Source organism: Gallinula chloropus (assembly GCF_964237585.1).
Source record: "Gallinula chloropus genome assembly, chromosome: 2".
Lineage (NCBI taxonomy): Eukaryota > Metazoa > Chordata > Aves > Gruiformes > Rallidae > Gallinula > Gallinula chloropus.
The window spans coordinates 152,674,561-152,701,566 of NC_140086.1; the positions used below are offsets into that span (position 1 = coordinate 152,674,561).

Consider the following 27,006-nt stretch of genomic DNA (forward strand, 5'->3'; position numbering starts at 1 on the left):
AACCACTTAAGTATTTCTGCCTAGAGTAGTGTTTGACACACATGATGTTCCCCTATGTTTCTCTGTTTCCCTATCACTGTGTTCCCCTTTACACCAGTGTATTCACATTCACGTTTCTCCCTACCACTAACAGAATGGATCTTCTGATGCTGCAAATGGACTGGTCCCACCCTCCTCCCAGTTCTCCTGGGAGATCGTTTCTGAAATGATGGCTTTTGGGGAACATTGTTACAGGACCTGGCTACAGCTTCTGGATATAGTGGCAGAGTTTTTCCACTTCCAATCAGACTGTCTCACCATCTCAACCAGTCACCAATTACCCTTCCAGTGGCTGGTAGCTTCTCTGATGGCTGTACCTTCACAGACTGCACCAGCAGGATGCTTCTAGTGAGGATGTAGCTATATTTGCTGTTGCAACATGAAAGATACTGCCCACGAGTGAACAATATGTGCCTATAGTACATGTTTCTGCTGACACAACCCATCAGAGATAAGACCTCTTTCCACCCTAGAACAACAGATGTATACTGGCAGAAATATGAAGGATAGACTGATTTGTGACAGTCTGCTGAAGAAACAGGATGGCAGAAGTGCAAATTCCCACTAAAACGTTTAGCCAGGGAGGATGAAAATTGTTGTGTAGTAGGTGTGCCAGAAAAGACCCCACAAAGTCCTCTTGCAGCTTAATTTGCTTTTTAAGGGCTCTCAAATGACCTCATCCACACTTAAGATTATCTAATACCAAATTCAGTCCTGAACTCACGAGTTTCCTATAGATACAGATAAATCAAACAAAGCAGTTGGTAAATGTAGCACTTTACCTCCATAGAAAATCACTGTGTTGTGTAGGAGCAGCTGAGCATCTGCTTTGAACTCCTCATAACTCCTGTACTTTCCTTCATTTACTTTCTACACAAAAGAAAACACAGGACTGTGAAAAAAACTGTTAAGGTGTCGTACCCATTTTATGCAGAGCAGCTTTCATAGAAACCTGCATTATGCAACACAGATGAGCACTGCCTTTCCTGCATACAGAAAGAATACTTACAACTCTTCAACATGATTTGTCAGCACATGGCTGCACTGGTCCCTTTATGAAATGGCCAGATGTAAACCAGGTACTTTAAAACTTAACAAAGTTTATAAAAGAAATAAATTTCCTAGTTACAACAAGGTAAGTCTGGAGTCACTTCATCATAAAGGTGTGGCCCACAAAACTTGTTTAAATTAAAATATATTCCCTGAAGCAAAGAATTCATACCTTAAAATACCAGCTAGTTTCAAATCAATGTTGACTGCCTTTATACTTCCAGGATCTTCACTTGACAGACAGTGTTTTCTGATGAAGGCTGATTACCTTAGTCTTCCAGACTTGTGATGAATGCCTACATGAGCCATGCAGTTCATTTTCCTAGTACAGTTTTTTTGTCTGATAAGGAATGGAGCATTTTTAGTTGTGCTCTGTCAAGATCGCCTATGAGAACTCTGATCATCAAACAAAGTATCATCAGTTCCTAGGATGTTATCAAGGCCAAAAGACCTTCTGTGGAAGCGGGTGAAGGTGACACAATGACAGGAAGGCCTGACCTATTTTCAGGCTCAACCAGTGTTGCCAGTATGTAAGTCAGACAGTAATGCTGGTCTCCAAAGCTGCCAGTGAAGCTATTGTTTATCCATGTCTTTCAATAACAAAATAAAACAAAAGCTTTTCACATCTGTGGTTGTAAAGGACAATACATACTACAGCACTGCATAGCAATCCAGTTGCGGCAGTGAAACAATATTAATACGCTGTTCATTTTGGTCATGTGCAGTTGATTTGCATGAGTCATGGTCAGACCTTTGGTTCAGGAAAAAAGGACAACATATTTGCTAGCACTTTATTTTTGTAGCAATTAATGCAAAACAGATGTTTTAAGTTAGTCTTGTTTCTTCATGATCAACAAAATGATTGGTTCTTTATGAATCACTTAGATGTTTAGAAAGCTGCCACCTACACAAGGCCTTAATGACTAAAACTGGAATACGGTCAAAAACACTGGGCCAGATATGCAAACAGAGGCACTCTAGTTCATAGTCAGTGATTTAGATAAAGGGATCTTTCTTTAAAGATTTCAGCTGCCTACAGCTCCTAGTAAAACCTTGCTACAGAAGGAAAGGAGGAGTGTCTACGTCTGAAAACTAGTCACTACTTACAATGGTGTTACTTGGTTACCTATTTATGAGAAAAAGTTTGAAAGGTTAAGCTCCCATATCCAACACTGCATACAATACTGAAACACCGATACAAGGAGAATTAGAGGGGATTAGTGCTTTAGTCTTTAACGCCATTAAAAGACTCTGTAAACAGTGTGGAAGTTGGAAAACAAGTCACTCTACCTCCTGTATAGTAGGAACATCAACAGCTGAGTGCACCAGCCTTCTATACATTGGGTGTTTGTTGTCCTTCCCTTTCTTGTTTAGATCTATAGCCTGAAAGGACCACGAGACAGTGTAAGTTATTACATTTAGAATATTATTAAAACACAAAAAGGATTAAAAAAATTCAATAGTTTGGAATATTTCAGGTAAGGGATACCCAAAGCCAAACTGCAGATCCACAATATGACAGATTACATGTGTCTCAAACCTTGAAAATGACCATTTCAGAGAAGCTGCAGGGGTATGACAATAACTACTATTGCCAGGGTGATACTAATCCAACATGGTAAGTGGCTGTTGAAACACACATGCTGCTTATGACAGGGAAAAGAAAATTACACCCTCTTGTAGCCCTCCTCCCTACACAGTCACACACGGCCAACCACAGTGCATCCTCTACTGTGCAACTGAACACTTGGATAGACTTCCCTGTTCCAGACTCACCCGCTCCTTCATACGAGAGACTATGAATCGCAGGTATGTGCTCATCTCTTGTTTACTGGTGTTTTTCTTCTTGATACTCTGTCAAGGAAAAACAGGATCATATTATTATTTTAAACTTGACTTCAAAATCAATCCAATAAATTTTTTCTCTGCATCACAACATCATTTGAAAAGATAACTTTGAATCACACATCACACAGGTTTTAAGGGAAAATCTTTTCTGGGAAATTAGTAACACTAATGCAGGACAACAACTATGTATATTTCTTTGAATTATGTCTGGGCTGAGGACTTCAGCTACAGAAGAATCACAGGTTTTATTTCCACTTGTATCCACAATACTTTGTCAAAATCTCTCATGTTAAAAAGTATCTAATTAGAGTAAGGCAATGAAGAAAGGCATTTTAGGGAGCAGTTTCAAATCTATTTAATGGTCTTTTTATTAGCAAGGCATTAATAATTTTGGTAAAATAAGAAATAGTTTTTGAAATAATATCCTTTGCCATCTACAAATTATTTGCTTACTAGGCAAAATGACACCATGTAGGAGGAAGACAAATAGGGTCTAGCCAGTAAAAACCCAGAGCACATTTTACTGCTCGAGAAACACAGCAGTTCTTGATTTTTATGGTCCTTCCTTTAAAAAAACCTATTCCAGATTCTGGAATACAGACTGCTTCTTTTTAGCAGTTCAGGGTCTAGATTTCCCTCCCCTGCCCCCCATCTTAGACATTTATCCCCACCCTTCAAAGTCAACCCAGGCTAGTGGGAAGCAGTGCACACGGAAAACACGCTGTTAAAGAGAAGGTGGCTCTCTGCAAATGCCCAATGTGCTCCTACAAACCAGCCTTTCCAAACTCCAGGTCACAGCAGCTGTGCAGAGTGTTGCATGGCCTTACAACAGCTGGCTGAAAAGTACTATCTCCTCCTTGCTCTTGCCTACAGTCACTCTCCAAGGAAAAGCACTGTGAAGGAACAACACGGGTTCCAGGCATATTACCCTGAAGTGATTTCTAACTGCTCACATCTCTTGCAAAGATGTTTATTTCTCCTCACACCTCCGAATGCACTGAGTGCCTGAGGGAGGCTGACTTCTCCCTTTCTCTTATGCCTCATGTCACCACCAGTATGGAAACTCTGTGGTCCAAATTGGCTCAGTTACACCTGCATCTTCAAATTTTGGTGGTCTTTAGCAAGATCCACATAATTGCGGAACACAAGAGAACACAGAATCCATGTCCCAGCAGGTAGCTAGAAGAGGTATGAGGCTTATGAATTATTAATAATTAGAAGTGTGCTATTTTTTACTGAATTACTTATACATGACTCTGAACATATAGAGGGAACAGACACATTGAGTACAGAGCAACTACTTTTATGTATTTACTTGGCAAGAGTATAAACTACACATCAGTGCAAAAAAAAAAGATGAGATTTGGTTGTGTCTCCTCTGCTGACATTCCTCCTGCAAGACACTACAGACACTGAACCCCACAGGCTAGCCCTTGTGGCACAGTAAGTGTGCTTCCTATACATCTCAGGATTTTACTGACTGCCTCCTTCATCAACCAGAATTGTACACAGCACTACCAATGCAGGTGCTTGCTTAACAGTACCCATAGCATCATTATGAACTGTGCTGAAATGGCAGTTCAGTCATGAACCTGTAGAGATACAACAGCATGCGTAACAACACTATTGCTTTTTCCTCACAGGATGCTACCACTATTATGCAAAGGGCCAGCACCAGGGCTTTCTAACACTCTCAGCATATTTAAGCATTATTTTCATAATATTAATAGTTCCCAGACCTTCCTTCCAGACTCTGTGATGAGACAAAATTTTACCCTGTGCTTTATGTCTTAATCACCTCCTGCATATTCACATTTTACTTTGTTGGCCATGAGGAAATGCCCTCTGCTGGAGTTCAATTCACCTATTTGGTTTTGCTTAAACCAAAACTGCTACTGCAAATGCCAACCCAAATGTGCATTAAATTATCTGCATTACGAAACGCTGTCATTGCATCGTTTTAGGCAGTGGGGTGCTGTGTGCTTGCTAATGACACAGCATTTTAAAAGACTGAATCTTGTTAGGAGGCGATAAAATCCACTTCCACTCACTAGTCCTTCTACACGTCTCTTTCTGACATGGTGCTGAATCTATCATCCTTTGAAAGTGTTTCAGAATTCATGTGAACCATTTTTCATGCCCTTCTGGGCAAGACAGTTTGTAAGAGACTGTGTTAAGATAGATGGTTTACAGTCTTATCCTTCAGATCATAAGAGAAGATAGATAGGTGGGTTTGTATTGTTACTGATGTCAGCAATTAAGATCATCTTTAAGTGATATAATTAATTTGCCAGTTCAGGCAAACTTGAATTTCTCTACTTTTTCTTCAATTCCCTGCATTCATTTATTTTAGGAAAAAAATAATATCTAAGTTCGTCTACTAACTGTTGAAAGGTAATGAATTTAGGGAACCAGAGCCTGTGAGCCATCAAAATGTCTTTTTCTTTGTAGAAAGCAAGTTATAATCCAACCACCTCATTCATGTTTCAACAAAGATTAGCCCTTTAGGAGGTTCCACTCAAAAATTCTTTGGAAGCTATAATGGAAAATGTGTAATATTTTAATAAACAAAACCCCTGTTATGTGTTTTGTAGCATTCACAGAGAAGTCAAACTAGACCCACATAAAGCAAGAAAGTAGGTAATACTAGATGGAGAATATGATTTGTGTAAAATCTATTCATATTGCTCTGACATAAGAAAATATACCAACTGCCAGGTCCATTTATAGCCAGAGTGATATAGAAGCAAGTATAAATGACAATTAGGTCTTTTAATTTCCTGCTTCTGGAAAACAAAATAATGGTGGTGGCTTGTGAATGTACAAGTGGTAAGATCCACTGTGCATCTCTTCCCACAGTCACATATACTAAGATATACTACTGGAAAGCTTGTTTAAGTACAAGTTGCTTTCAAGGAGGCTGCTAAGATTCAATCCAGCCCCAAAAGATTATCAGCATCTTCACACTTGTGGATATGCTAATTGTAGGATACATTATTTCAATATAGGATTGTACTACGTCTGGCTGGGATGAAGTTAATTGTCTTCATAGCAGCTCATATGGTGGCATGGTTTACATTTGTGACCAAATCAGTGTTGATAAGACACTGATGTTTTAGTTCTTGCTGAATAGTGTTTGCACAGTGTCAAGGCCTTCATTGTTTCTCACTCTAACCCCACAGTGAATAGACTGGAGACTACACAAGAATTTGGGAGGAGACACAACCAGGCAGATGACCTGAACTAATCAAAGAGATTTTCCATGCCAAATAATGTCATGCTCAGCAACAGAAAGGTAGAGGATGGAATTTAAGGGGGTTAGCCATCTTTTGTTCAGGAACTGGCTAGGCATCAGTCTGCCCATGGAATGGGTGGAGAATGATTGCCTTTGCATCACTTGTTTTGTTTTGTTTTCTTCCTCTCTTCTTCCATTTCTTCACTTACTAAACAACTTTTATATTGATCCAAAAGTTTTCTTGCTTTTACTCATCCTTTTTAGTTCATCTGTCTCACTGGGAGCTGGGGAGAAGCAAGAGAGCAGCATTGTGAGAGAGCTGAGCTGCCTACTGGGTTAAACCACAACAAGGATGATTTTTAAGTAGTACCAATTTTTAGAGAAATCTGCAGCCCTTACGCTTCGAATAATGGTAAACTGAAAGGCTTGGTCAGGCATACATGTTTACATAGGGGATGTAGGAGTGAAGTAATAACCTCCACAAAAGCAATCCTCATGTAGAAGATTAATGAGATCTGGTAGGTGGAAGGCCAAGGCTGCAACCTAACTCTTTGCTTGTGGGTGCAGGAAATACCTTATATATGCTGTATTCTCTGCAGCACATCAATTTGTTAGAGGCTGGTACCTGAAGGTTGGATTTACACTGCTTTTTGTATTCAGTACTCCAGATTAATAATACTACTTAGCTGTTAATGTGGGTAGCAGTATATTGCACTGTGCAGTTGTGACTTATTTAGGAATTCCGACATGCTTATAGTGCAGGAATTCACTACAAGACTTTATGAACCACACGAGGTTAGTGGCAGTGAGGGGTACTGCCAAGAAACACTCCATCCTGCAGTAGCACCATTTATGATGGAAGTGACTATCCTTTTGCACCCTGAGTTAGAAGGCAGTTCTCAACTCACAGTGTGACAATGGCCACTATGCTGCAGCTGCTGCAATCTTTCACTTGAAGAGAAAAAAAAAGAGAAACTTTAAGAAATAAAGGTGTTAGTGCCAGCATTATGCCTAGCCATAAGCATTTCCATTACATTTTCTCCATGTAAAAAGGTTTTCCTATAATCTCCCATTAACTTTTTTTTCCTTCCTCCCTCAACTGTCACAGGTATACACACATCAAAGGGCGTCAGTTCAGTTCAGTGATGGATTAGGTGAAGGCTGTTCAATGACAGATGCATGTTTCTAAGGCACCAGTTCCATTTTCAGAAACAATTCAGGTTTCCAGGGCTGCATCTGCAGAGGGGAACTAGGTGCAAAATCTAACATCCATTCACCACTGCTGTTGAGAAACTCCTTGCTTTTTACCCACTGGCCCTTGGATTTTTTTTTTAGGGTTTAAATTTCCAGAGGAATTTGGTGCTACATATGGAAAGCTTTACTGCTCTGCCGCCCTCTCAAACTTGCAACCCTCAGGTCCTCAGGTTTCCTGTACTATTAAGAAAGGCATGCATGCACATGGGATGGGGCTCAGAGCAAACAGTGCACCGTATGCCCTAAGCAGCATACAGACAAGCATCTGGATGAGCAGAATATGGCACAAGGCCTGCCTCTTTCAAGACCATATGAAGTTAAACTGGACTTTTCAAAGCATTAGGTGCTTTTAGAAATGCTACAGTTGAATCCACAAACTGGTTTGTACTTACATGGTGCATTGAGCACCTTCTGAGTAAGAAGCATCATATAAATTAAATATGCTTTTACATGCACAGAGAAGGTGATGGAGGCTCTAAGTGGAAGTTTCCCAGTTTCCTCACTGCTGTGGACAAATTACTTTATACTTTATCAAATATGCCCTATGCACTGCCCAGTTCTGCCAGCTCCCTGACTTACTCAAGGGTACACGCAGTTGCAAGGTGGATGGGAGGGAACTGCTGAGCACACCGCAGCACTCACCCAGGTGTGGGCTCTGCACACTGAACCACGAGGTGCTAACACCAGTCCTCCACTAGCCCTTCCCTTCACCTACCAACCCATGGCTATTATTTATGTATTTATGCCAAATCCTTTTCATTGAATATGTTTCATCATACAGTTATCTAACAAACTCCTACCATAACACCCCGTAAAGCAAGTCAATAGAGCCATATTCTTCCTTCCTTCCTTGTATTTTTTTATTAACTGTCTTGGCTGACAGCTAGTACCTAAAACTCCCTGATCTAACTACTTGAGTTACTTCAGTTAAGTAACCTTCATCTTTCTCTGCTTCTAACTTTTTGTTTGTCATTCTTACTTGTCAAATTAAATCTCAAGTTGATTGTGCACGATGGTGTATTTTTATGTACTCTACAGAATGCTTAGTACAGTACCAGAACTCAGAAATAGCCTATTTACATACTTATCAGCACAGCATTTAATATCTTAAGCTCTAGAATTTACTTTACACTCATATATATAAAACCCAGAAACACTGAAACACCCTCTATGATAGATAAATTGGTTGTAATTCCTTCCAAAGCACATGTATGGAAGATCAATCTCATCTTTTGTATAAAATTTAGGAGCCAACCAAAACTACATGAATAATTCTTTCTTTTTGTTTCACAGATCAAAATCTGTTCCTCTAGGACAAACTATATGTCACTATGCATCATTTTGCTTCTCTATAAAATTATTTTAAAATTTGAATTTTTGCAAAAAGAAATAATAGTAATTGGTTACCCCAAGATGTGATCGATATTCTCCCAGTCAGATTTTGTATTCATCTATTTAAAAAAACACCAAACCCCACTAGTGTTTTTGTTATACTTTCTGTAAAAACAAATTAATTTCCTCCTTTCATCTCACCAAAGAGCAGCCATAAAGGTTCAAGTCTGCATCCTTCAGAAACTGAGTTGACTAACCCTATCTTGAACGGACTGTTCCAGTAGTGGGGAATACTGTCGCTAAGTTCTTTCTCTTGTGACCTGTCTACCAGGAATTTTGCTGATAATACCGATTTATTTCACTTAATGCAGTGATTAGTCAGCAGTAAGGGAAAATCTTCAATCACTGCAGTGTGGTTTGAATTGAACTTTCTTTGACTCTTGACTCCTGCTGAGAATTATGTTGGGTACAAAATATTCAGACTGGTCCTGTCAAGTTAAAAAAAGCACACCAGGAACTGGACATTCCTGCTTATGGATGCAGTGGATCAAAAACACAAGCAGGGTAACAGTTCAGACCAAGGTTTGTAAAGGACTGTTATAAACATTATGGGAGGAAAAGTATTTTAAAGTTATGAACAAATCCTTGGCAATGTCCTTTATAACATGTTTCTGAGTAGTCAAGTGTGCAAGATAAAGCTGCACAGGTTGATTGAGCTAGTACAACTAGCAATTGTGAAATGAATAATCCAAAGGCTTGCTGACCTTGGCAGCGTTACAGAAGTGATCTTTACATAAGAATGGAGAGTTCTTCAATTATTTCCCAATATATTAGGTTTCAAACATATTTTTACTTCACCACTGTAAAGAGGTTTGAAATCCCCAGGTGAAAAGTCCCGTGTCCAGTTACAAGAATAAAGTACAAAAATATATGTAACTTTTTGTCCCAACTATTACTTTTCTTCAATGTATATATTTACTGCTGATAATGCAAAGTAAATCCCACTGCCCTCATGCAAGATAGTTAAGCTCTGTTACGTCCTCTGGACATCAGCCAGGGCTTTCCAAATTACTGCAGGTTTTGAATATAGGCCTCTCTAGCTTTTAAAATAAAATTAGACTAGCAATTTCCTAGGTAGGTGGGGAGAAAGCAGGAAAAGAATACTGGAGCCTGACACAAGGGTGCTAACTCCCATGCCAGACTAGATCTCCTTTGGTTACAGGCCCTGTGCAAGCCTCCTTAGTCCAAGTTGGCAGCATCAGGGCTTGAAGTGATTCAGATTAATTACAAGGAAAACAGGAGGAAAAAGGATGCCATTGCATTAAAAATAGCATAGGCAGAAAAATTGGTTTATCATCATCTGAGGCACTGAGCAAAGCCAAAGAACTCTGAGGCAGGGAGTATTTAAGAGTCCCCAAAACCTCTCCTTAGTCTTTGTATCACAAAAACTCAACCTACATTAGAAAGACAGTCACGGTGCAAATGGTCTGAGTTTCACGTGGTTTTTTCAAGGTAAACATTAAACATCATTGCCATCAAGGATTTCAAGGCTCTGGGATGAAAGTCAAGTTGTTCTCAAAGCTGACCACCCTACATATCTGTGCATATTTCAAGCAATGATTCAGCATTTCCACTCTGATGACATCTGTGTTACAGAACAGATGTTATAAATCACCTCATATACAAGGTGGCTAAAACCATTTACATTCTCTCACCAGGAGTCATCTAAAATTACGGGTGAACTAGAGTGGAGACTGGATCCAGTTTACCTAATTTTAACCATTTATAATACTGATACTTATTACAAGAACCAACCGTTATTAAGGAGGTGTCTTTATGAAACTGAAAGAAATTCACCTACATATGGTCATTCTTTGTTTTTAACAGAAGGAATATTGACTAGCTAAATTTAATGCTAGCAATTATGGGGAGATACAGTACATGTCTTTATTCATATTTGTTTTTTCTTTGCCACTATATCTTTTTCATTCCTTTCCACTTCCTTGAGGCAGGCTCAATTTTCTTGCTATTTCCCTAAACTCTGAGAGCTCCAAATCTGAGGCAACAGGTTTTTTACAACTGGCTCTAAGGTAACAGCAGTCAGAAAGTGCTGTTTTGAAACAAAACAATCCATGTGTTTTCAAAAACTGCTTCTCCATGATATGAAGTGCCTGAACCCTTACATTCCTTGCAGCACAGATCATCTGAAGGTCAGCCTGCTGCTCCACAGCTAGATCTGAGCTTTTAGCAAGGGCATTTCCTCTCCCTCCAGCAATCCAAGGCAGAGTGCAACTGGCAGTTTTATGCCTTTCTACAGCAGTAATTTTACCTGAAACAATCATATGCATTATTCCCGCCATTTAAGGAAGCCTAGGAACATGCTCCATTGGGGGAGGTGATGCAGAGATGACAACAGTAAGGAGACGTATCGGGCTGCTTCAGTAAGCACCATCCTGACTAGAATGTTTAGTCTTCTAATGACACGTAGACAACATACCTGCTCTTTCTTGGAAAGTATATCAAAATACTCTTTACTGTCTCCCTACCAGACTCATAAAAATAGCATTTTTAAAGAAAAAGCCACATAGATATGGATCCTAGTGTGAAATCCATATCGCACCAACAGAATCCATAGAAGTAAATAAGAAACGGGATTTCAACCCATATATTTTTGATACTGCCCTCATCAGTAACATGATTGTGACTTTATAGTATATGATTGCAATAAATTATTAAGAATGCAGTCATCAAAGTACAAAAAAATTACATTTTGATTCATTAAAATGATGTTAAATAAAAACAGTAGCATCTTATACAGCAATTGGTTTACTTGTGTTGAAGATTTCCCCAATATACTGCATTCACACGTGTCATACATACGTACACACATTCCCACACAGTATATATACTGTGTGCGTTCAAATGCATAAGTAAAACTTGCTGGAGTCTTCAAAAACAACCATCTGCTACATGCACCATATTTTGGTATCTCTGTATAGATGCTCTAGGTATGTACCATCATTTCAATATTCAGTTCTTTATCCATTAACCTGGCCAGACCATCTGGACACCTTAATGAATCTATTAATGAATATCAATCCTCTAATCAGCACATGAAATCTCATAGGTACTCACCCTGCAAACTGGGCACTGCCAGTGACTACTGCTGTCTCTAAGCCTGAACTCATCAGACAAACACTTGGAATGATACACACGAAAACACAGGTCACATATCAACACCTCTCCAGGCAAATGGCATTCAAAACAATACCAGTCATGATTTTCTGTTTCCCAGTCCTACAAAAAATACAAAATATTTTGGTATGACATTCTGTCAAAATCTGCAGGAACTAAGAACAAAATTGATATGTCTTGAAATCCAGCAGCAATTAAGACATTATAAACATTTTAAGAATTTTATAATGTTTAAAAAACAGGGGAAAACCTACATGTTTAAAATCTTCATCAGTTTAATACACACTAACTCAAATAGAATATGAATGCCAAGTTTTAGTCTTTTGTCAGTTTTGTCTGATTAGTAACGATTCCAAATATGAGCTCTGTCCACAAGGAAAAGTGGGTTTGTTTTCTACCTTTGTGTAAAACACTTGTTGACCTCTCTGTATCAGACTACAAACAAAAGTTTGTGCACCTCAACAGACCATATTTGTTTCCTTGGACTATTTCCCCTGGGTTTGATTGCTACAGTATATTTTCAACTGTAATTTCCTGAAGGGTGGCCCCTTCCACTCCTAAGTCTCTTAAAACTGACAACTTTTCAGTATCAATGTGTTGAATTACAAGAAATAAATGAAATCATGAACCTGTTACTGCAAGAAACGTTTCTGCTAAGCAATCCCAATGCAATTCAAAAATCAGAAAATGTTTCACTTGCAGTGTCCAACAGCACTAGGCTTATTCCTGAAATGTTCTACAGAAGACAAAGGATATGGCTCTGCTGATGCACAGATGTCTTTAATACACTCTTCCTTGAGAATTCAGCCCCTACGGCCAAATTTTGGCCTTTGAAACATGTGTGCAAGCTTTGCTGAAGTAAATGAGAGCAGCATGCATATAATTTGGAGGCAGAATTTTGCTCTAGGAATCTGTAGTACTAAAACCAGACAGAATTGCCAGTGGCCACTGATAAATGTTTATGTTTGTTATCCGAAATGCCACACTTTTGCCTACACTTAGAAGAAAAAATAGCTGTCAGATACCAGATAAAACTCCCAATGCCTTTTCATGTCAAATGTCACTTTTCAATGGGCTCAGATATCTGAAAAAAAAATGCTCCTATTCTTCAATAAATTATCTTGATAAAAATCTGATCCAGCTATTTTTAACGTCATGTTGTAAAGGTGCTGTTAGCAGTTCCCACCAACTGCCAGAACTGGAATTTGTCCGAGTCTCATTTTCCTGTGCCTGGGAACTACGGTCACTTAAGTCCTTGTGTGAGAGGTCTCCTCCAATGGAGTAGCGTAAGAAGTGCTACACAGAAGTGGCACTTCCAGTCCCTTAAGCTGAAGAGGAGTGTGTTGTTTACATAATTCACCTGACCAGAGCCCCCATGAATGTAAGAGATTTAGGGACAGCCTCAACTCAGATTGCCTACACTAAAGTTTATATACTGTGAATGGTGGAGTGCAGGGGCAGTAAGTAAGTTGTGCAGGGTCAGTAAGTTTAGGGAGAAAAAACCTCAAACAACCCTTAAATAATGACTTTTGAACTCAGAACTTTGCCTTCCTTTGTTGTTCAGATCAACAGTGTAACTTGACTTTTCTATCATTTCTCCTCATTTAATTCTACTTGCCAATTCTGTGTATCTCAGAACAGCTTAATAATACCACCAATTTTGGCTGTAAAGAACACATTCTTGTTTCACCAAATCTTTCCCCTCCCACAAAGTCCAGTGGCAGTGCACTTTGGGAGCCCCTGATTTACATAATTTTAGAAACAACTAAAGATACTGCATTGTCGATGTACTTGATTTGCCTGTAGACTGAGAAAAATCAGGATAAAGGATTCGTTTATATTTCTTTCATATTAGTGTAATAATTATCTTCATGAAACTAAAAAAAAAAAGGAGAAAATAATCAGATGGCATTAAAGGGCCAATTAAGCAAGAAAAAGAATCAGTTTTGATTAAGGATCTAGCCAGATAAAAAAATCAAACTAAGAAGACCCCAACAGGTTCTGGCTACTGAGGATTTCACCAAGGAATCAGGATTCCCGGATTCTTAATTTTTATTCATACTAGTTACTTGTTGGCATATCCCAGATATTCCATTGTTAGGAAATATGCTGGCAAAGAGATGTGGAATTTCATAAACATACGGAAATATACTCGCTGGCAAGAAAAATCATGCACTCAAGCCAGAAACCATGACATTACATTAAATAAACCACCAGAAGAAGCTTCCTTCAGTATTCACACAGTAAAGTTTTGAAAACACCATTATTATTTCTAAAGATATTCACCCAGGTTTTTCACAGAAAAGATTTTTAGTTTAATGCAGTATATTTAGTGCGTAAGTACAGGTAAAACAGTCATTTAGGCAATATACTTGAAAAGTTAATAAAGAAAATAAAAAAGGTACATAACCCTTGGGAACAACTACACTGCTGACCTCGACAGCAAGGTCAGAGGCACTACTTTTGCCCCAACAGCAATGAAATGTTATCGCTTCTCCTGGTCTAGAGAAATTTGAGTGGGAGGGGAATGTGCTCCCAACACTTTTTCTTTTTTAATTATTATTTTTTTTCCCCCGTGCAGGAGATCAGATTCATTTAAATAGCTCCAACTCTAGACTGTCGGTGCCCGGGGTAGGACAGGTCCAAGCTCTCCGGCAGCTGCCACCGCGGCTGTGTGCACTTATAAAACGTACCACCAGGTGTCATCAGTCGCCCCGAAAAGGGCCGATTAAAGGGCAACCATTGGAACTACGTCTTGAACTGTAACGTGTGAGTAACCACTTCCAGCCCCCAGGAGAGAGGAAAAATCATCGAACTACATACATACATAATGCAGACTAAACTCAGAATTGGAAGTGATATGGATGATGGTGGTGGTTAATATAGTAAACTAAGCTATCCTAATGGAAGACAGAAAACGTAATAGAAAATATGACAGAATTCAAAACCACATAGTGCAAAAATTGTTCACCTTGTTTTTTGCTGCTGTCTGGGAAAAAGGCTGCATACCGTAGGCCTTTCAAAATAAAAACAAAACAAACTTTGTATCTATACTGTAAGCCATCCGATTATCAGGATATACACAAGGCTAGAAAGAATTCATGCACAGTGACCAGGAAATCAATGTGTTACTTCTAACATCTGGCTGCATACATTTCCTCCTGCATTTCTGAAATGCTACCTAATGCTTTCGCCACATTTTCTTTCATTAAAACATCCCATGTACTTATAGCATTAAAAGAACCCAACGCCCATCTTCTTCCCCATATATACACACCTACCAGGCCAAATTAAAAATTGTCAAGAATATTAAGGACTGTTAATTAATGCACTCTCTTTGATACATAAACCTTCTTCGGGCATCTGAAAAAGATCCCTGCAACATAATGCACCGCACAGGGAGTGGCCCCTCCATAATCAAAGCAACATCTTCTTTGCTGCACATTATCAAAGGTTAAGCTATCGCTTTACCAATAAAAACTCACAGTCCTTATGTGTGTACAGAAGGGGATACATTTTCCAGAGGCCATGCAGAATGAAGGCAGGATCTCTGCCACAGGGACGCGATTTGCCAATATCCTCGTTTCCTGACGCAGGGCAGGGAAAGCCTCTTGGGTCACTGCGCTGGCAGACGGAGGGAATCCTCCGCCGGCAGCACCCGGCTGCCCAAGTTCAGCAGTTCAGCGGCACCCAGTGACTGGCCACTACCCCCAAGAGGGAGCGGATTTGGCAGCAAAGCTGCATAGCTCAGAGGAAACAGGAGGCCTTCCCCCTTCATTTTACTCAGCTGCCCGCTGCATTTCTAGATATATGCATCAGCAGGGCAGCGAATGTCTGTTAGGGGCCTGTATTTAATAGCCAAAGAGCTATGCTCTGTTAAGCAGAGTGGGATCTTGCGGTGATATGGGTCACTTCTGGTCACTTCTTTATGTTCAACGCAGTCAAACATTGTATCATAAAGGTCACTTTGTACTGACATAAATAGTTGAGATTTCTCAGCAACAAGAACGAAACAATGCAACAATTTGGGAAATACGGCTTAATTTATGACTGACACATAAGCTTACTTTTTTTGTGATTTGTCTTAAGTAGGTTGTCTTAAAGCAAATACATAAATTTATTCTGGAAGTACAGAAAAGTAACATGGGACAGAAAATGTCAGGCTATCCAGAACATTTGACAATTTAAATACAGATAAACCCAACAGAAAGGAATGAATCATCATGTTGTAGCCTTTACTGTAGAATAAAATATATAGTTGTTGTCAAGGAAAGAATAATTTTAGCGCATAAAGAAAATTTCCATTATAATGCAAATGTACATTGAAAAGAAATGCTTACTCATTAGTAATGGAGATTTACTTAGCTGTAATTGAAATAGGGAATCTGTATGTTGGAGAATGTGACATCCTGCTGTACAATTAGCATACCATTAAGTACAAGATGTGAAGCACATACTGACAGTAAAATTAACAATAACTTAGAGGTCACAATTGTAACTATTAGGTCACTTCCATACCTTAGCAAGCCCATAATTATTGTAAAAAAAAAGATGTAAAAACAATTAGTAAATTTTAATTTTCCAATAAATTATATGTAGACATAGCACATGAAAACAATATAACCTTTTTTCTTAGACTTTGTCTAAAAGGACCACTTTGCCTTTTTATAATGCATATTCCATTAATGTAGCTCATTTCTTACCTGTTAATCTGTTTTCTCCAAGTCCCTTAATGGTAGCCCAGATACTCGGTATTAAGTCACTCTACTATCAGGTGGAGAGAGGAAAAGGGTGGGGGGAAAAAAGGCAAAACTCTATTCATGAAACTCCCCCTTACAGGGGTTTGCTGGTTTCACACTGTTGAACTAGATTTCCCAAAGCATCCAAATTATGGATATCCTTTGGACCCAACTAGCAAGCTAAAAAAAAAAAAAAGGGTCACATAGATGGGAAAAAACAATTGTAAGTCAGTTATCTCTTTGGCGCAATCGTGTTTATTTATCAATAACATACATACAGTTCTGTTGTCCTAAATTCAATACGACGCAAATGAAGGAAAGCATTTTCCATGGAGCTCATGGTTCCCAGCATTTCCTGTGTGGCACTTGTCCCACAGCACTCTTTGAAGGTATTTTTTTTTCTTTCCAGATGTTCTGTTTCAAGTGCTTCTCCAGAGTTTCTTTGCCGCTTACCTATGCGCTGCTGGGGTGTTTCTCTATATCTCTTATCCACACTCATGCACACACAGCTCCCTCCAGATCACGGGGTTTTCATTCAGACCCACTTGTGTGCAAACTCACAGTCAGCCCTGTGTGGTATCTGTGCTTTAACAACCCCTATGGCTCCAGATCTCTAGCAGACAAAGAATTTAAAGCAGTTTTTTTCACATACAGCCTAAAGGAAGAGTGTTAGCAGATATACAGTAGGCTTCACCCACTTTGTATCGTAACAACACTTTTTGGTCTGTCACAGTGGTGAAATACAGAATGGCAACAAGGTCCATGCCAGCAGAAAGAAGTCATTTACAATAGATAAGCTATATAAAATAGTAGTATTTGCATGCTACATTTATTTCAAGATTTTTCCAAATCACCAACCTAAAACTTTAGTGCAATCTTTTCCTGCCTTTTCATAACCCTTTTGAAAACTGAAAAGTCTCTGTGAATGAGTTCTTACTGTTTTTCAGCTTCCCGTTTCTGTGATATCTAATGAGATAGGCCATGCCCAATTTGAAGATATCATTTCTGAGCCAAATGTTCTAGATTATGATATTTTAGGATTCAGGGACAGCCATATGGAACACTTCTTTCTCTTCAGAGAATATCAGTTCTTTCAATTGTCCCACCTTCAGCTAAGAGAGAAATTTTAAAACCTTGGATTCTGCTGTTAAGGATCATTTGTTGACTTTGAGTAACTCTTCACTGGAATCCAACCAAGTTGACTACCAGTCCGTATCAAGTAGACAAAACCATTGAAAGGAATACCTCCCCTAATGATGACCTATTACTTTTAGCACATCTTTCATTTTGCTTCAGACTTGGCAACCTGCATCTATCATCATCTGCTGATGGGAAGTAGTTCCTATCTCCTGAACTTAATCTTTTGTGTTTCAAAATTTCTGCTGTAGATGAAAAGCCTTTAGTATAATATCAAGGGGTGTCACTGCATTTTAGTATAGGTGTATCTGCCATACCATCACTCTTCTTCTGTATCCAAGTCCTCTCCTTAAGAGGTCTCAGAGTTTGCAAAAAAACCCCTGTGCCCCCATTCACATTAAACAAAGCAGCATCTATTTCTTTCTAAGCACATTCCTAATCAATCAGTTCCTTTCTGTCTTTTTCAGGCAGCATCTGTTCCCATCAGAGCTTTCTCAATTAGATATGAGCTTTGCTATAGATATTTGTTAAAACTCTGCAGTGCATTTTGCAGTCTTTATGACTCAAGAATATAGCAAGTCACTGTGGAGAAGCACTATCTAGGTGCACTCCCCCCTTCTGATACAAAACATGAAGGAAATGCTTCTTACTGATACATTTGTTGTAAACAGATACTGCATATTTAAATTATCTGTCTGTTCACCAATACTTCTTGCAAAGTATAAACAGGCAGCCTGAAACAGGCTCAGACAAGAACAGTTGTAAGAGCCCTTAAGAATTGTGGAAGTGCCAACTGTGCTCATCTTTGAAATGTCTCCCCTTGCCCATCTACTCACTGCTTTTGCAATACTGTTGAACTTCCAAGTAACTGTTCTGTAGTAGGAGGAGTTTTACAGGATGTGGCTGTTTACTTGTAGAGCTGGACAGATTGAAGACTTACTCCTTTTTTTCTTTTTCCCAGAGGAAGGCTAGCATGTGCACCTCGTATGTGCACACTGGCCTCTTTTTAATATCTCGTTGGGTACAGTAGCTAGTAAGAAATCTTCAACCTATCATGGATCTCTAGCAGATGCATTGGTTTTCACTCAGGCACTAGCATGCATCAAATACTACCTGGGTCAGACAAACATAATGTGGCATAGAACACCATTTCCAGTATTTTTCCAAAGGCAGTGGGGACACTGTGTGTGTTTCTCACCAGAGGTCCCAGCCTGCTGTGAGGGCAGTCCTCCTCCTGCCCTTTGGGCCAACCTTCTCTTCATGCCACAACATCCCTGGCTCCACTTGTTCCTCAGTAGCATCCACCTGTAAACTTGCCTTCAGTAGCCCACTGAATCTGTTTTTATCTTTTCAACAGCATGGTAGGTTAGGCTCGGAACTGAGGGAGGCATGATTAATTCCTTGATGGCTCAGAGGACTTCTTCATCTTTGCAGTAGGTAAATGGTGAGCTAACTGTTTAATAACATATTTCCCTTTTATCATTGCTGTACAGGATCGACAACTAGATCAGGATGATTGCATTACAAAGATAAGATTTCTTAGATCATCCCATGTTTTACATTTAATGTTAGAGCAATGCATTAGACTAAATTCAGCATCAAAAAGTACTTATTTTCTCCCCAGTAGTTTCCTGTATATGTGTATTTACTAGATACATTGTCTCCTGTTTTGCATCTCTTTTTTTTTCTTACTGCTTTTGCTCATCGAAGGTGCTCAGCATATAAACAAGCATCCATCTATCCTTCAAAGACACAAAGACTTCAGCGGCTAGAATTCCTTTATGAAAATTGTTTCACTTTATCTTCTCCTTCCTTTTCTAGAAAATGACCACAGCAGGTATCTACAAAGATGTATGCTTTTACAGACAGGATAATCTGTCCATTGCAAATCAGTTGCCTTTATAGATCCTACGCTTTGATGACCTGGGCTTCATCTTGAAAATGGATTTCCATAAACTGACTCTGTAGGACACTTTGTAGGTATTCATTATTCATGTTGTATCACAAAGAAATTCTAAGCAATTATGTATTCACATGTCCTCATGACTACCTTGCTTAATTTTGAGTACTTGTATTTATTTAGTGAAAGATTTTCATAATCCTGGCAATTAACTTTTTTTAACATTATTTTTATTTTCTCATATTTTAGAAATCAGTTTTATTCTAAACAGAACCCACACAAAATAATCAGTCAGGAGAAGAAAGACAAAAATCTCCTTCTCTGTGGTGCATATTAAACATAGACATATTTATAAGCTCATGATAAACCATTTTCAATTTCTTCACTGATAAATGCTTCCTCTTCTGATGCACTGATGCAAGAAGACTCAGGTTCTTCAGTGAATTCCACAGCCCCTCAGAACACTTTTGGCTTTCTCTCACCGAGTTTTATCTGCAAGCCTAAGTTTGTCTAATTAATGTATTGCCAGTTTATCTTAGAAGTCTTCTGTTTCTGGCAGAAACCACCAGTCTTCTCTGGAACCCTACCAGGACAGGTAGATTTTTATTCCCTCTCCTCCCTTGTACTCATGCTCTGGACTATTCAGTGTGATAGGCTCCAGAGCTAAAGAAGTGAAGTTTTTTCAACCAGTGTAGTAGCATGCCAGCAGCCAAAATGACTGTGAAACCCCTTGTCACGCTTATGTTCTCAGCCTATGAACTGTGTTCCTGAAGCAATGACTAAATCTCAGCTTCCCTCCCAAGAAGATCATGCTTGGGTAGTAGCAGTTTACATTATTTGAGGTGAGACAATACAAGTATTCTCCTGCAGGATATTAGAAATATAAAATAGTTTCAAATGAATATCTTTTTCTTTCTTCGTGTTCCAAGTGAGTTCAAGGTTAATAGAAAATTTCAACTTATCTCCTTAGAAACTGGATTTGCTTCTGCTATTAAAGTCACCATTTTGTACTTAGGTAGAGCCAAGAAGTAGTTTGTAGGCTATTTTCATTAGAGAGATAAATCAGTGCTGAAGTATTTATTAGTGCAATGCTTTTTATTTCCACATGGTGCATGTGAAGGTTTTCCCCTAGAAAGAGAAAGAATCCAGACCAGAAAAAAAACACCTCTTTGCTTGTAGTTCCATGTCTCATTCCAAGAAGAACTGTGCAGAAAAGGGGTCTCCCTCCCCTTTTCTTTCTCAAAATATGTTTACACTGTTTTCCTGGCCTTATCTTCTCCATGGAATTTTTCTAGGTTGGTGTTTCTGCATACACAGAAACATTTTATCTGAACCAACAGCAGAGCTTCCTACACACTTTGCTTAAATCTCCAACTTCATGTCCATGTCCCCTGTGCTTTAGGTGTGATTGGTATTGGCTCAGCTGTCAGTGATATAAAAGCATGAAGGCTGCATGTATTGTGAATGAAGCATGAATGTTAATAAGCCCATCAGCTTCAATGAAGTTTTAATCAGTGACCAGCATGACATAATAATAAAAGATTCAAAACAGTTACCAGAGATGCAGAGCACTTTGAACCCACAAAGTTAGTAAAAATACCCTACTATTACGTCAGAGCTGGCACAAAAGAGGTGGGGAAAAAACCAAGATGCATATGATTAGAACAAACTCAAGATGGACTGATCTATGTCATCTAGTCCATTAGCATGATTTAAGTTCCACAGACTAGTTTAACGATGGTTTAGAAGACAGATCTTACAAGAAGTGGCTGAGGGAGCTGGGATTGTTTAGGCTGGAGAAGAGACTGAAGGGAGACCTCATCACTCACTACAACTACCTAAAAGGGGGTTGTAGTGAGGTGGGGGTTGGTCTCTTCTCCCTGGTAGCTAGTGACACAGGGGTAACGACCTTAAGTTGTGTCAGAGGAAGTTTAGGTTGGATATTAGGAAAAATTTGTATACTGAAAGGGTTGTTAGATATTGGAACAGGCTGCCCAGGGAGGTGGTTGAGTCACCATCCCTGGAGGTATTTAAAAGAAGAGTAGATGTTATACTTGGTGACATGGTCTAATGTTGGACCTAGTAAGGCTGGATAGATGGTTGAACTTGATGATCTTGAAGGTCTTTTCCAACAAAACCATTCTGTGATTCTATGGTTCTATGACTAGCTTACTTTGAGACTCTAAGTAAATTATCATTCTTCAAAACACCCTTTCAATCAGAAAAAAAAAAATTGCGACATCTGTCAACTCCAGAACTGTAAAGTGAAAGCCTCAAAGAAGAATACAGCATCACAATGATTCAATTTTTCAAATTTAACTTGGCAAAGCTGGGAGAGGCAAGAGAAGATACTGAGGAGGTTGTTTTACCCATTTAAAAGAAGCATTATCTCTTAGGTACTCAGTAGGATGGACTTGACTACTGTCATCCTTGGTATACCATGAAGATCCACCAAAGAGTGTGAGCTCCTTTTTTTAGGGGATTAAAAAAAAAGATGAGCAGAGGAGAGAGAAGAAATACTCCTGAACAGATGGGAAGAAAAAAAACAAGATTGGAAAAAGAATGCAGAGAATTGTTTGTAATTCTCAACCCTTCTTTGGGGTAGGAAGAGCCACTTCTCATGAGCTACATGCTAACAGGCTTAATGCAAAGACAAAGGAGGGTTCTGGCTTTAAGAGTGCAAGACTTCCTCATCCATGAGGTGGGAGTTTAGAATTCTGATTTGCTTCTCAAGGACAAAATAGTCTATGCCTTTATTTGGAGATATGAAAATACCTGCTTTTCTGAAGTTTCACAAATCTACAGCAGAATATTACAGCAGTGGACACTAATTTTTGGTTCATTAATAAGAAAACTTTTACACTAGTGCACTTTCTGATAATAATATGCAAGAAAAATCCATTGCTTTTGGTACACAGTGGATCAACAACGTGGAAGTCTCCTGGCAAAATATGCTCTGAATGACGGGACCTTAGAGGTTGGAAAGACAGAAAAGATTCAAAGAGTTTTAAAAGCTCATGTCCTCTTGGGTGACCAGAGTTATGTGGCCTGACCCTAAAACTCTCCTTATACTTTCCCTGAGGTATGGAATAATAGATGGAAACCAGTCTGAACCTTTTTTTTCTCCCACAGGATCATTCATTAACTCTTTGCATCAGTGAATCACCAAATGTAATGAACACTGGTACTTTCACAATAATTAAGAATCTGTCTGGAACTTTCCAGCGTGGAAAATCCCTGTTTGTTACAATATGTAAGAAATAGTAACTACCATGGTTTGGGCTGCGTTTAGCTTCAGATCAGTGAATTCACACAGGACTTGAGATTAAAAGCAATACAGATGAATAAGACAAATGGAGAATTTTTTAAACACTGAAGGAAATTTTTCTTCATTTGGTATGACATGTTCTTCCTCTCTGTGTACTCCAGTTGTAAGAACTTCCATGATGAAGGCACTGGCTGTCACAGTTGCTGTTTCATATTATCCTTCTCTTAACTGCACATTAAAACCATTCCTCAGCCTAGTTAATTAGAAGCCCCTAGTTTAGTATCAATAACTGGTAGTTATGTAGGTTGGGTTTGGCTTGGTTTTTTTTTTTGGGGGGGGGGGGGGGGGGGGAGGGTGTGTTTGGTTTTGGGTTTTGTTTAAGTGTATTTTATGTACAGAAGAGATTCAAACCCTCACAGTTACCACTCTTAAGATTTTCACAATTATCTTCATACTTATAGAGACTCAAGATGACAGAGTTCACAAAACAGCTTCTGGCTACCAATACTGTCCTAGCATGGAAAAACCAATATAATTAGAAAAGCAATTAAGCATGGCAAGTAAGGAACTCAGCCTTTGCTCCATATAAAGCAATTTAGATTAACACAAATGTAACAGTTAAAATAAAAAATACTCCTTTCTCATAGATCAATCCTAGCAAAATTGAAGCTGCAATACAAAACATCACAATAATCACTGGGTGTGTGCCCAAGGTCACTGGGGTTAACAAAGTCACCTTCAAAATGCACAGTGGGAAACAACAAAGGTTAAAATGATGGAAAAGCTGAGAGAGTGAAGAGATGGATTGTTTACACAGACTTGAGACTTCAAATTATCTGGAGTCACGTTGGGCAAGCACCAGTACTTTCTAGATATAAAATATCAGAAATTCCCCAGTATGAGTTGGCAAGTTATGAAAACATGGGTATGTTGGAAAAAAGTACATTCTAGTCCTAATGTTTTCTGACAACAGGAAATCAAGCAAACTGCCCCTCCAAATAACATGCTATCCACTAAACTGAAAATTCTAGAGAGAATGGGAGAGGCAATAATTTGGATATGGAGAGTACCAAAAGCACAGGAAAATGACTGTAACTAAGCCCCAAAGTCAGACTTTACTAGCCAGAAGAGTTGCTGGCTCTTTCTGTAAGTAATCAATTAAATGATCAGAAAACAGAGCTCTGTAAAAGAGTGACTTCTTGAAAACATGTATGCATTTTGTCAGTGAAGAAACAGCTCCAAGTGCCTTAAGTAAGTGTGAAGCCTCACTCTTCACATCTCATTAGAGAATTTGGCCACTATCAACCAACTTTAAACCACAATAGTGCTATGAGATATGTAGCATTCAGATGCAAACAATGAGCTTGTGTTACTAACACATCTCCATTTTAGAAGGGCACAATATTGTCTGGCTTTATGAGCACATGTAAATTGATATTATACATTCATAATCCCTCTCTCTGGGTCAGTGTAGTTTTATGACTTTAATCACAAGGAGAAGAATTAGCACATTAAATGCTCAAAATAGCTCCATGCACACTGTCTGTAGAAAAACCACAAGATATGTAAATGAGTAAGACAAACTAAGGACTGTATCTAACCCCTGATAAAGCTACATGATCTAGGTGCTTTAATTTGATTTCTTTCATTGGGATTAGACTGAGCACTATTTTACATAGATGAAAGTACATAAAAGTCATGGCATAACTGAAAATAGAAATGCATAGGTAAGGAGACTCATGATTCTTTGCTTCAAGAACTGTATTTCCTTCTATTTTACTGGCTGCATTGAAAACACACTTAACAACACTGATTGGCAATTTTTTTTCTAAACCCGTAGAGCAAGGAGATAGTATCTTTTATGTTGATAGTTAATAATACTTCCACAAGTTCTGTGAGAAATAGAAATAAAGCTTTTAGAAAGAAAAAGGAAACTTCCATTACCAGGTTTCAGGACTGACATTTCCCTTGCAGGGAAGAAGCTGCAGAGATTTTGCTGAATTACATAATAATGGCATCGACAGACAGTGAAAATGAAAATTCCTAACTAAAATCCTGGATAATAATGGAAAATAATTTCTTCTCTCATTTGTTTTGTGTCAAATGCATTAATCATCTGCAAGATGAGAAAGCCTGTAAGATGAGAACACATTTTGAAAGTGTGCAAAACATCTGTAAAGATGGTAAATGAGCAAACAAAATGAATACCTGCACAAGCCCCAGAGGTATGTTTGCAGCAAAGTTCTTGTATAGGTACCAAACTTTAAATATCAGTTGGAATACCGTATGTTTGGCAATTGGCTCCATAATTTAAATTTAGTACCTTATATAAAAATATTTCTCCCACATATATCTGAGAGAAAAAGAGAACAATTTTATAAACTTTTAAAATATGATCATTCTTTTTCTCAGTTTTTCAGAATATTCATGTTCACGTAATTTGGCCCTTTTGGAAGGGCCTCTCAATGCCCTCAAACTGTTTTGTCTTTGCTCCCCAGCTTGTTCTTTTCTATGGCATCTCTCAAAATATGCAATTTTGCTGCTTTCTTTTTTTTTCTCACAGCTTCAACATACTGATAGAATAATGATAGCAAAGCAGCATACTTTTTCTAACACATTCCTCTGAAGGCTAGGAGTAAGCCTATCAGAGAGCCTTACTGCATAGATCATACACTCATAGAATGGTTTGGGTTGGAAGGGACCTCAAAGCCCATCTAGTTCCACACCCCTGCCATGGGCCAGGTTTCCCAAAGCCCCATCCAACCTGGCCTTGAGCACTGCCAGGGAGGGCCAGCCACAGCTTCTCTGGGCAGCCTATGACAGGGCCTCACCAGCCTCACAGGCAAGAATTTTTTTCCTCATATCTAATCTAAATCTCCTCTCCGTCTTAAGGCCATTATGCCTTGTCCCATCAGTCAATCATCATGTCAACCTACTGGATAGGGCAAATGTTTGGAAACACATAAGCAAACACCACAGGTTACCTAATGAATCTTTTCTCAATAGAATTGAGTTTTCATAATCTGTATACTTTTAATTACTGTTACCATTTAGCAATGTATCTGCGGTCATCATTAAACCAGTACATTGAGGGTTTGTGGCAGCCTTTAGTCAGGCACCTATATAAGTAACAGAAACAGGTGCTCAGCAGTTTTGTGGCCCAGGCCAGTAATTTATTTACTTGAATATGAATTCTGAACGCTTATACTTAGAAAAATTCAAAAATACAATAAAACATCAAGCAAATGCTCAAAATAAGGAGGGAGAGGTGACAGGAATGTGTCCCTTTGCTAACTCCTTTAAACAGCTGGTTCTTACTGACTTCCACTATGGTGCCAGAAAACAAGCTAAAATCCAGGAGCATTCTTGTACTGATGCCAATAGGTGGTGGATCAGTTCTCCAGTCTTTCTTTTCACATGATGAGCTTTCCAAGTTCCTGTAGTACCGATAATTGTGTCAAGGGTCTATTTCTAAGACCTTAAGTTTGATAAGCCTGAAATCCCAGTTCCAATATTAATAGTCCTATTTCATAGAGTTCTATCTCCTATAACTGGATGCCAAAAAAGACCTTGGTGTCTTTGTCCTCACTGAAATGTAACTTGAGCTCATGGTTCAACAGTCATTAGTACCAGATCTGAGCCGTACTGAATTACAAAGAACTACAAACTTCATCTTGATCAAGTGCAGACAAAGCATCTGTAAAACTATACTGTGTGTCCAATGTCGAGAACATACCAAACTTCATGGTTTTGCACCAATTGTTGGAGAATGGAAAATATTTGATCTGATCTCGAGTGATGACAACGGCACTTTGTTACTCATTAAAATTTTTTGAATAAAAGAACAAAGAGCATGACTTTATACCAAGTCAATGTGCTTTGCTTTGCCTGTCTGCAGTGGTTTGATTCAGTATTAGGATCAAGAAGCTGGAGGTTGGGTACTGTTGAAACATGGCCTGGATCAGAAGCCGATTGCTATTTTTGCATAAAACTTTTAAGTCAAGTGTGC

General features: G+C 38.8%; 1 protein-coding gene across 3 annotated transcripts in view; it reads right to left on the minus strand.

Moving 5' to 3' along the window:
• Positions 1 to 27,006, minus strand: part of ZMYND11 (zinc finger MYND-type containing 11) — a 109,381-nt gene that overhangs the window by 14,623 nt on the left and 67,752 nt on the right. For 2 of the 3 annotated variants that reach the window (XM_084279919.1, XM_084279920.1), the window contains exons 4-8: positions 14,925 to 14,969; positions 11,894 to 12,055; positions 2,866 to 2,943; positions 2,380 to 2,472; positions 822 to 909 (exon numbers count right to left, since the gene is read on the minus strand). In XM_084279919.1, the coding sequence (XP_084136045.1) occupies positions 822 to 909; positions 2,380 to 2,472; positions 2,866 to 2,943; positions 11,894 to 12,055; positions 14,925 to 14,969 (466 nt within the window). The remainder of the gene's footprint in view (positions 1 to 821; positions 910 to 2,379; positions 2,473 to 2,865; positions 2,944 to 11,893; positions 12,056 to 14,924; positions 14,970 to 27,006) is intronic. The other variant, XM_084279921.1, reaches the window with a different exon arrangement.